This window comes from Alternaria postmessia (genome assembly GCF_024291825.1).
Source record: "Alternaria postmessia strain BMP 2775 chromosome Unknown scaffold_75, whole genome shotgun sequence".
NCBI classification, from domain to species: domain Eukaryota; kingdom Fungi; phylum Ascomycota; class Dothideomycetes; order Pleosporales; family Pleosporaceae; genus Alternaria; species Alternaria postmessia.
In genome coordinates this window covers 98,481-109,591 of record NW_026260148.1, presented here as the reverse complement: position 1 = coordinate 109,591, position 11,111 = coordinate 98,481, and the positions used below count along the sequence as shown (strand labels likewise).

Sequence of the window (11,111 nt, the reverse complement as noted above, 5' to 3'; positions counted from 1 at the left end):
TTCACTCACAAGTCTACCCAATCTTGGAAATCCTGCGTCGCTGCACGCGATCGATCATTTGCTGTCAGCACACAGTCTTGTACTTCTCAAGCTCCTACGTCAAGCATACCCATGACGCATGGCTCACGACGTTCATCGCGTAATCCTCAAGCACTGGTTCGCGGCGTGAACCGTAGCTGAAGAGACGGAAGCGTCACGGTGAACGTGTCCAGTATCTCTTTCTCGAACTCCTCTCCAGTTTCTCCAGATGCGAAACTCACGTCGAAATTCTGCGCAATCATCGAAAGAGAGATGCGCAAGCTCATATGAGCTAGATTCTTGCCTGGGCAGCTGTACGCGCCTATAAAAGTGTCAGCTGATTACGACACGCGAACAGTAGCCGGATTGGAGTACCTACCTAGAGAAAATGGCAAGTACGGAGCCTTGTCCGTCTCCATCTGTATCTTCCTTTCGCCGAATCGCTCCGGAACGAAATCCTCAGCCTCTTGCCACCATCGCGGGTCTCTTTGAATGAGCGACACTGGTACTACCACGTTCGTATTGCCAGGAATGTATGTCTCGTCCACCTGGATGCCCTTCGCTGGTGTTTCTCGCGCTCCACCAGTCAACAACGCGGGACGAAGTCGCAGCGTTTCGTTGAGAAAATCATCCAGGTAAGAGACTGATTTGACCTTCTCGTATGACCATTGGCTGTATCCACCCGGCATCGCTTGGTCCAGGAACTGTTGGAGTCGCTTCTGCTTAGTGGGACATTTGGCGAGGTAGAAGAGAGCTCCGGCGAGGGTAGTGGCTGTTGTCTCGCTACATCGTATTAGCTGTGTTGCTCGATCATTTTTCTCGGATTGCCCACCTTCCAGCGATAATCATCACCCTCGAATCATCCTCGAGAGCTGCTGCACTTGGCGAAGCTGAAGCATCCTTCTCTTTTACAGCTTTGAGTAACCATGATACAACATCCTGCGGATACTTCTCGCTGTTCCATGTCTAGGCTACGTCAACCCGTTGTTACTCAAGAAACGACCATGAAACATACCTTGTGTTTCTCCCTGATCTGATCTGCGCAAAAAGAGAAGAAGTCCGAATAACCCGCTGCCGCCCCAGGAATGGAACTCAAGACGTTGAGCAACCACGGAACTGTGCTCATGATCCCCAACATCGTCATGTGAGCATGAACTCCTTTAATGGCAACATGTTCTACACCACTCTTGAGGTTGTTGAAGTCTTTGCCGAAACCGACCTCGCCCATGACGTCGAAGCTAAAGAACATTGACCAGGCGGACACATCCATCGAGCTTCCTCCTTTCTCTGTCAATTGACTCTTAAACAAGTCTGCCTTTGCTTTGATACGTGGCTCGTATGTGCTGAGCGCTGCTAAGAGTCAGAAGAACCTCCAACATACCTTGCGAATTCATGCATACCTTTGATGGAGAAGCCACGGTCCCAAGCACGGCGGCGAAGGCGATGATCATTGAAGTCACGCGTCATGTGTATCGAACACTTCTTCGGGTCGTTGCCGGTCTGGCCATACCATGTTGATTTCGAACATTCCGAATTGGGACCATAGAGAATTGGAACAGCCGACTTGCGTAGAACGCTGATCTCTCGGGGACCTTTGTTGCTCATCAGAATCCACGCGTATGGAGTCCTGGGTACTTAGTCGCTCACCTGTGCGCACAAAGTCACCGTACTGACCGTGCATCTTCTCCAGCTCCTTGTAGTACTGTACATTCTTCGCCGAAAGTCTCGCTGCGTAGAATTTTGAGATTTTAGCAGCGGTCGGCCCTGGGAAGTTTCGACATCGGTGAAAGGCTAATCGGTATAAAGCAATGCTACCAAGCAATCCGATGCTGAAACAGCTTGCAAAGGCCAGGGCTTTCACGAAGCCAAAGGTGTAAAACATCCCGAAAAAGGTCAGAGTAGAAGCCGCCATGAAATGGAACATGATCAGCTCAAATTCGAATGGTCGAATCAATACATGGAAGACAATGCCGAACAGGGTTGCTGCAATGGCGCCTTGTGATACACTACGCTGCGCGGCATCGTGTACAGCATCTCGAATGACGTCCATGGTCGTCGCGAAAGCTCTGAGGCTCAACACAAAGCTCCCTGATTGGATTCGCGAAGTAAGAAAAACGAAGGAGGCTTTGGATGACGACTTGAGACCCTGTCTCAGAGGGTGCAGTGGGTTGCAATATAGCTATCCGTAGCAATACGCTACTTGGCCACTTGCTCGTTTCCAGCACACCTCCGTATGTACGGAAAGCTAGCATCATGCTTCGCGGTTCGAGTGCCCCCACGATCAGGGTACAGCAGCAATGCGCATCCTTCTTGGAGGCCGTACGTTTTACCTAAATTCCTTGCAGTTCCCCGCCGTTAAGCGGCTACTGGACTGCTCTTGATAGGCGAAGGGGCACGTTAGCTGCATATAGCCCTGCAGCACCCATGCCTCGCCTCGCCTCTCATCACTGCATTTGCAGCGCGGAGAGGCTAGACTCAACTTGTACGAAAGCAGTTCTAACGAAGGCTGTGAGCCATTACATGATCCACTCAAAGATTCGCAAAAGATGACTACCAATATGGGTAAGGTCATATATATCTATGGCACAATATGGGCGAGATCTGATCTGGCAGGCCCCAACTTATCGCTCTCCTACGCGATATCAGCAGAGAAGATTTGTGTCCTATGAGGCTGTTCGCCGGTATCGAGTTTAATTGAATTCGTCTCTATCCTGTTAACATTGTGGCTGTGATATTAGACAGTCCGGCCCAACAGTTGGACCTCAGAGCCTCAGATTTGGCTATGAAGGCGACCTCTCGAACCAGAAAAGACATCTCCGTTATCATTCTTGTTCAAGTAATCCTCATATTTTATCGCGAGCTTTGCAATACGACGTCGCATCCATATTCTGATCTGGAGGTCGCTCCCAGCACTGAAATAGAAGTCGCTCCTATTCGCGATCACGGCACTTTCAAAATCCTTACAAACTATGAGGTCACACCTACGTGCGGTCTGCGCAAGAGAAACTTTTGGATCATGATAATTGCCGCTATCGAAGTTGTCGCTAGCGCTGTGATGGTGGAGTAGGCGGCACGCTCGCAAAACGCAAGTCCAACGAGCCCAGCGACAACACTAGCAGCAGCAGTTCAAGAGTGCTTGCATCCAGCATTCAGTTCTGATCTGTAATACCATCATCCATGTTGTCGACGCAAGAGATCAGCACGAGCGCCATCGTTGGCCTCATCAACAGCTCTGAACCCACGCTATCTCGCGACTGTCCTTCGTGTAACAGCACTGTCTACCCTTACTACGACAACAGCGGGACCTACTTGTTTCTCAAACTCTACAATGATGCCTACAACAACTCTAACGGCCGGTCAAGTCATGTTAAAGGCCAGGTGAATGGTCTCGTTGGTTGCGTCCATATGTGTGCGAAGTACAACCACAACAACCACACAGAAGTAGAGTCAAATAGTAACAAAAAATGCACCTCAGTGTGCTGGCGGAACACCTTTGGCCCTGAAAATGATTTTCCTGAGGAACTTTCTTTCGGGTTCACAACGATCGACATAATGGTGAATGGGCAGACGGCGTTCGATCTTGCAGAAGATAGGAGGAATATATGTGACAGTGCTGTTTGGATCAACCCTGACTTCTCATGACGTATGTTACGCTGAAGGGAAGAAATAGCGAATGCCTTGCACAAGTTAAGCCTGACGAGATAGTGCTTTACTCTGAAAGATGGAATTACACAGAGCGTTAGTGCTACCCTATTCTACTACCTTGTTCTCCGCTACTGCATTCTCGACCTGAAGAAGCTAAAACCAGGGTCGACCGTGTGCGGGCGCAAGCGGCCATAACACCCGCTCACCTATCACAATGCTCTTATGAAAAGGAACTGTTCCGGAGCGCTGGAATTTGCTAGTGAAGAAGGAGATTGCAAGTCAAGCTACTAGGGTCTGGTGGACGTGCTGAGTGGCGAGATAGCCCTAGGTGTGGGGCGGGGAATCGGCTGGCAACCACGCGTCCCGGCCCTTGTCGACACGCACACGCGCCTCCACCACCAACAGGAAGTCACATCTTCTTCATGCACGCGAGCGATACGAGAGAATCCTTCGCTTTCCGCGGTTCATGCTAGGCCCCCCATCTCCGTACATCCTTTTCGAAATCCTTCCCAGTACCCAGGTACGATTTTCGGGAGGACAGATCTGCCTAACGCCTGACTCTTGGTACGTTATATAGTCGTATGTGCTAGAGCCTGCAGACATGTGGTGAACACAACGCTTGAGTAGCAGTTTGAGTGTACTTATTCTAGACCGAACCAGTTCCTCGGCTTCAGCTTGACGGCTCGGGGAAGCGCGTGCGCCAGGTTAGTACATGGGTCGAGCCGTAACCCACAAGGGAAGCCTCCCGCACCGCAGAACCGTCTCAACGGAGTAAAGCAAAAACCTAATCATGCGCGGCGGTTAGGCAGGCACCACTTATCCTGGGCGATGTGGAATATCTTGTCTTTGATACGTTACAACAAAGCTCAGATACGCACGTCTTTCACCGATCTTAGCAACACATGCTCGCATTCGGCCTCATACACGGTGGCATCCTTCCTACGTTCTATTTTGTGAGCCCGTGGGGGCGGTAGGAAAAAAGCATGGGGTCGGTTAGGAAATGTTGAAACTGTTCCTCAACTGGCCATGACGAACGTGTCTGTTTGCAGTTTACTATGCGACTCCTGTCGAGTACTTCTTTTGAGACAGCGAGCATCCGCTCGAATTCAATGTTAAACCACTCGGGAGAAACGCCTTCGTTACTATGGGATTGACAACTCTACAGCCTTTGGCCTATGCTGTAGCGTATGTTACCTTCTTTCTTGGTACTACATCTGTATTCCTACGCTTCTACTGTCGGCATTTTGTCCTACGGACTCGTGGCTGGGATGACAACTTTGCCATTTTAATCCTGGTATGTGCCTATGCCCTGGAGTATATCTATGTTATCAGTATTGACTGAAAGTGCAGTTGTTTAGCATTGGACAACAAGTTGTCCTGCACATGTTCGTGTATTGGGGATGTGGACTACACATGGAAACGTTGAGCGGTGTCCAACAGCTCGAAATTGTCAAGGTACGGTCTAATACGAGATTTTCATCTTGACTGAGCTGAACAGACAACAGTGGCTATTCATAGAAGAAGTGGTTTATTACTCAGTTCACTGGGTAATCAAATCGGCTTTCCTTCTCTTTTACCTGCGCCTCTCCCCAAGCAAAACCTTTCGAATAGCCGTATACATTGGCGGAGTCCTGAACCTTGCAATTTTGATTATCAACATCATGCTCGCATGTTTCCAATGCATTCCATTTGATGAGATTCTTCATCCAGGTACGCATCCCGATGCTATCTGTATCAGCAAACTCGTCCTTCTCATAGGGCCATCTGTCCTCGTAAGTCTCGAATACACCTAAATCACTATCTGACAAGGCACTAACAGCTAGATAGAACATCCTGGAAGACTTCTACATCCTCATCCTCCCCATACATACAGTCTTGAAACTCCAAATGTCAGTTCGGCGCAAAGCAGCAGTACTGGGAGTCATGGCCTTTGGCAGCAGTTCCGTCATTATTGCGTGTTTCCGACTCATACCTCTCATGGAGCTAAACAACTCGCCGGATACATCATGGGTGCTTGGAAAGATGGTAATTGTTGCTGCGCTCGAGATACAATTTGCTATCATCGCCGTCAACTTGCCAAGTCTCAAAGCACTTTGGACGCGAGTAGCGGGCGGACCTTCATACGGATCAGGAGGAGGAGAGCGAGGTAGTTCGAAGCAGAAAGGGTACAAACTATCTTCACTTGGCCAGATCATAACGATTGGTTCAGAAGGAAAGGGCCCGGGCGGATCGAAGTGGGGGAAGAGGGCTCATAGAGGAAGTATCACACGGTTGGAACAAGGGGTTACTGCGACAGAGTCGGAAGAGGAGTTGTGCCGACAAGGTAACATACCATTACGGACGCTGAAATCAGCTCAGGAGGGTGAACTTGGTACGATCAAGGTTACAAAAGACTACGATGTGAAGAGTACACGGGTAGGTGGAAACGACACTAACTCGGGTTATTTCTTGAAAGGGGTATAAGTATAATATACTTGCCAATGCTCATCTGAGACGGCTTTTGTTCTGCCGTGGCATGGTTTGAGACTCGTAAGTGGCTTCGCTGCTCGATACTAAATTGCAGCTCTGTCCAGTATGCAACCCTTCTTGTGAGACGACTCCCTAGCTGCTACATCTCTTTCGTAAACAAACTGCCATCCCTTCGATACGTGACGTATTCTGCACATCATCTCCATTTATTTTGCACCACATGATTTGACCCTCGCGTCTTCTCGAACTTCTCCCTTTGAAGCGATCAAAATGAAGCTCAAAGCAGCAATGCTCAGACTGGCCTTCACAGCATCCCGTTTCGAGACTGGAACTCTCCACGTTACACCCCCCTTCCCATTTCTTCGACATAGACGCAAGATTGAACGAGTCATCATGTCCATCGTAAGTGCACTGTAGGACATCAGAGCATTCAAAAAACTGAGTGAGCTGCAATGTTGTGTACGAGCATCCTATTGGTCACCACCAATCTAGACATCATTCACAGCATTAATGATATCCTGCGCTAACTTCTCCGCATGCGCATAAGTGACGCCCTGTGTATGTCCAGGCGCGTTGAATGGCAAAGAACTTGCATCTACAACCCTGAGTCCACTCACACCAAAGACTCTTGCCTTAGAGTCAACGACCGCTCCATTCGACGCATTTCTTCCCATCGCGCACGTCGCTGCTCCGTGATGAATGGCGCCCATCCCTTTGGTTCTAATATAGTGCAAAATCTGCGCATCCGTTGTGACATTCGCTCCTGGCGCTATTTCATCACCAAATGCGGATATGCTGGCGGCGATGGTGCGTGCACGTCTGTATGCTGCAACAGCAAGTTCCTGGTCTTCAAGGGAGTCGAGCCAGCCTATGTATACGACAGGTGCAACAGCGTTGTCAGCAGATTGGATGGTGACATTTCCTGCGCTCGTGGTGGATGTCAATATTGTGCCGATGACACCTGTATCGCTCGCAGTTTGTGCTGAAGACAAGATGCGCTCTGCAGCCTGCAATACGTATTCTACATTCGGCCAGTCGTTGGGCAGATCTCGCAAGAATTCGAGAGTAGATCGGCTCATGTTGGTGGTGAACTGTTCAGGCATTCTCTCCCAGGCGGCAAAATCGCTAGCCGGACTGCTAAGAGGACCAGATCCGTTCGTCAGATAGCGCTCTACAGCTGCGTCGAAAGACGAAGACTCGCGCTCCCAAGCACTTCTTCCCGGTACGTTCGTGTGGTGAACGACGCCGCCAATAGCGGGAGTATCTCGAAGATTCTGACCAACGCCATTTAGTTCGGATATGACGGTGATGTTGTGTCGCTCGAGTGCCTTGCGCGGACCGATTCCAGACACCATGAGTAGCTGAGGAGAATGAATGAAGCCGCTGGACACGATGACTTCTTTGCGCGCGTGAACGATGAACGGTTTCATCCCGCCAGCTGTGACGTTTACTCCCGTCGCACGCTTTGACTCATCGAAAAGAATGTTGCGCGCCATGCAGGACTGATAAATCTTCAAAGATGTTCTTGCAGCTGTGTGAGAAAGGAAAGCCGATTCGGTGCTACTCCTCGTACTATCCTCGGGTTTCAGCGTGAAGGGCCAGTAGCCATATCCTAAGAGGTTTCCATCAAGGAAGCCGCTCGCCGCGTTAATGCCAGCAGCAGCATATCCCTCTGCGCCATACGAGGCGATCGGTTGCGCGTACTTTGGAAAGCTCAAATGAACAGGACCTCCTGGGATATCGAAGGCGGAGAGCGTGAAGTTGATGTTGCTAGCATTCTCAGCGCGAAAGCGAACATCGGGTGGTGTGAAGGAGAAGCTCTTCTTCATGAAGGGGAACATGTTGTCCCACAAGTAGGCAGGGTCTCCAGTAATGTTGGCGATAGATTCATACCAACCTTTGGTTGCTCTGTGGTAAATTTCTTGATTCCGCGCCGAACTGCCCTACAAGTTGGGCTGCGATTAGCTTTTCGTCCAGAATCGTATATTTAAAGGTCACATACACCAAGTGTTTTCCCTTGCGCGTAGTGAAATCGGCGTCCATTCGCGCCGGGTATAGGTTCGGTGAAGATACCCCAGTCGATCAACGGCTGGTAGTCTTCGGGATCCGGACCAACATACATGGTCGAATAGTAAGGACTGCCACCAAGATTAGCATGTCGACATGACATGCCCTCTCACATTGAACTTACATCTGACTGTAGTTCCCGTTCGATATCTCATAGAAGGAGCCAGCTTCGATGACTGCGACCGTCATGTTTGGCAATGCTTCTGCGATTCTGGATGCCGTAAGAGCGCCGGCTAAGCCAGCTCCAACGACGACATAGTCGTATGTTGCATTGACGCCTGGATTGCCGAAGGAGTTACCTAAAAGGCGTCCAGGAGCGTAGAACTGCTGTAGCAAGCTAGGGCTGTCTAAGTTGGCTGAGGCTAACGAGGCCAACAAACTGACTGCTGCTACTGATACACGCATGATGCCAGTATATGATACGCGATGTGCTGAAGGACCTTTCACTGCTTGGCAACACATGTCGCTGGGCCTTCTTTATACTTGCGCATCGAACCCAATATTTCCATGATCTGCAGACACTTGGGCGACTACCAGTCGGCGATGCGGTGGTCGCATGCGTTGCTGCAATGATGGCTTGCAGAAGCTCCATGAAGCAAGTTGCCGTTTTTGGTTCAAAGCATCCTCGTTGGATGTATCGAATCTCACTAAAGTGGTTGGCATCTGACGGCTCGGGCCTGATGGCTTCATTAGTGGGGATCAGTGCATGTCGACCTTTATTGGGTAACAAGCATCGTGCTTGCACTGCATGATGAGTGATGACTAGTAAGCCGTGATTCGCTCCGCGGTGGCTGGGCTGCAGTGTGTTATAGGTAGCGATGATGTCCTCAAGGAATGTGCGAAGATAGCACGAAAGGTGGCGGCAATGCGCATGTAAATCGTCCTCACAGTAAGGTTTGTCGCGCGTTCCTGCCACGAAGGTAGCGTCGACGTGTCTACCGGGGAAGGCCGATTTGCGACGCTCGGCAAGTGATCGTCGGCTGTCAGTATTCCCGATCCAACCCCAAATCATCAACTCTCGTAACGCAATACATCAATGGCACCAGGGTATTCTTGGTCATCGGTCATGGTATTTCCAAGTCAGCGCTCAGAATCTGAGCACACTATCAAATTCATAGAGCAAAGACGCGCATACCAAGATAGGACTGCTGACACTACATTCTTCCTACTCCACGAGGCTTAAATAACTAGGTAATGATACACGAAGCGCAAATTTCCACAATTGGATCATGCACCTGTTTAACAATTAGAGAGCTGTCTCATGGATTAGAGTGGAACTCAACAATGTACAGAAACATTAGGGGGTCAGTGGAAGCTTCGTGACAAGGCTGGATACGCTGGGAGCACGACATCAGGAAGCACTTGCAGCAAACAGCCTTGACTGTTTTGAGAACTACAAGAAGCCACTATTGTGAATATTAGACCACAGGAAGAACGAACGAGACGATATCGCAAATGGTGCGGGAATCTGTTCGTCAAAGTTCTACAGGACGAAGTCGGCATCGCAGTGAAAGTATCTCTCGCAGCCCACAACTACAAAAGCATCTGGACTACGATACGATGCTTCCAGATTGGACATCGGCTACTATCACAAGGCAACAAAGCACGGAGCTTGTGTTCTCACTCAAACAACTTACCACAACAACTCTGCCCCCTTAATCGCATACCCATTACCTAGGTGCATTGCGACACGATGAATGGCGCCTTGAACATGGACAACCCCGCTAATCCTCCAAGTCACAAGCGACAGAAGATGTCACTCTTCGACAACCCTCGCGCCCGAAATGGCGGAAATTCTACCTCCTTCGTGTCCACGTCCAACACTGGTATTATGGACACTACATTTGGTTCTACCACAGACGAAGAAGATGACGATACAGAACAACAATATCTCAACAAGATGGTCGATGACACCGATAAGAAGGTCGAGACGGTATTTGGCAAAGGCGTCGATGTATGGAAGTCTTTCAACGGTACTGTCTACGCGGACGTCAATGATGGGATCAAGAGGCAGCGCCGCGATGAAGAAATTTGGGACAAGAAAAAGGGGAAGAGGAAGCGCGCTACAACAGAGAAAGAGAAGGGAGGAGGGCAACTGGAACAACGTTTCGATTCACTGCGAAATTTAAAGTCGATATCCGGCTCTGGGTCTACTGCTACGCCCAGTACGTACTCCGATGACACTGTTTCTTACCCTTCGCTACCGTCGAGTGAGGGATATCAGACATCCTTTCCACGTACACCTACAGCCTTGGAGTGGGAGATCTTCCCTGTGAGGCAGTCGCAATACGACGATTTCTCTGGCACGCTACTGGAATACAAGTCTATGAACAACTCTGATTGGGCTAGCAAGCCCCTCTCATCATACGCACCACGGCCTCAAGGCTTCCACACTGCACGAACTACAAGTCACCAGTCTACGTCTCCACACTCGCATCCATCAAGCTCACGGCCACAATCTATTATACCTTCGCCTCCTGCAGATGTCTTCGGCAATACGATTGATGGTACCCGCAGGATTGTGTCCGGGTCTTTTGGTAGTTTCGACGGCGGACAAGTGGATCGATTTGTTGAGCGGAGGTACAGGCTACTACCAGAGCACATGGGCAGAGCGGGAGGGAACAGCGGACTGGACGGAGACGGAGATCGAGATGGAAGGCCTGACAAGCTCAAGGGAAGACCTTGGCTAAGGAAGGGATAGTCAGAAGTGTACTCATATAGTGACAGAGATACTCTGTGTTTGAGACTATGAAGACAGTGCCTACCAAGACAGGAGCAGCATCATGTCACAAATGCAATACGTCACATATCCATAAGAAGAATCATGATCATCAACCTCTCTTTCATTCATAATCTTACACAAATCAATAGCTGGGGTATAATAAACAACGTCGCACGAAAGTATGTGGACA

General features: G+C 49.7%; 4 protein-coding genes across 4 annotated transcripts; 2 read left to right on the top strand and 2 right to left on the bottom strand.

The window, feature by feature from the left end:
- Positions 1–146: 146 nt before the first annotated feature.
- On the bottom strand, positions 147–2,068 carry J4E82_008810 (uncharacterized protein; the record flags this gene model as incomplete). Its single annotated transcript, XM_051735041.1, has 6 exons — positions 147–340; positions 398–801; positions 851–984; positions 1,034–1,368; positions 1,419–1,610; positions 1,666–2,068. 6 exons carry the CDS (start codon positions 2,066–2,068, stop codon positions 147–149), a joined length of 1,662 nt encoding a protein of 553 aa, XP_051585224.1.
- A 3,256-nt stretch (positions 2,069–5,324) lies between these two features.
- On the top strand, positions 5,325–6,126 carry J4E82_008809 (uncharacterized protein; the record flags this gene model as incomplete). Its single annotated transcript, XM_051735040.1, has 2 exons — positions 5,325–5,435; positions 5,491–6,126. 2 exons carry the CDS (start codon positions 5,325–5,327, stop codon positions 6,124–6,126), a joined length of 747 nt encoding a protein of 248 aa, XP_051585223.1.
- A 494-nt stretch (positions 6,127–6,620) lies between these two features.
- J4E82_008808 (uncharacterized protein) lies at positions 6,621–8,604 on the bottom strand (the record flags this gene model as incomplete). Its single annotated transcript, XM_051735039.1, has 3 exons — positions 6,621–8,075; positions 8,135–8,270; positions 8,324–8,604. The coding sequence occupies 3 exons, from the start codon at positions 8,602–8,604 to the stop codon at positions 6,621–6,623; spliced, it is 1,872 nt and encodes a 623-aa protein (XP_051585222.1).
- Positions 8,605–9,892: 1,288 nt separating this feature from the next.
- J4E82_008807 (uncharacterized protein) lies at positions 9,893–10,900 on the top strand (the record flags this gene model as incomplete). The annotated part of the gene is made up of 1 exon (XM_051735038.1): positions 9,893–10,900. The coding sequence occupies one exon, from the start codon at positions 9,893–9,895 to the stop codon at positions 10,898–10,900; it is 1,008 nt and encodes a 335-aa protein (XP_051585221.1).
- Positions 10,901–11,111: the final 211 nt, after the last annotated feature.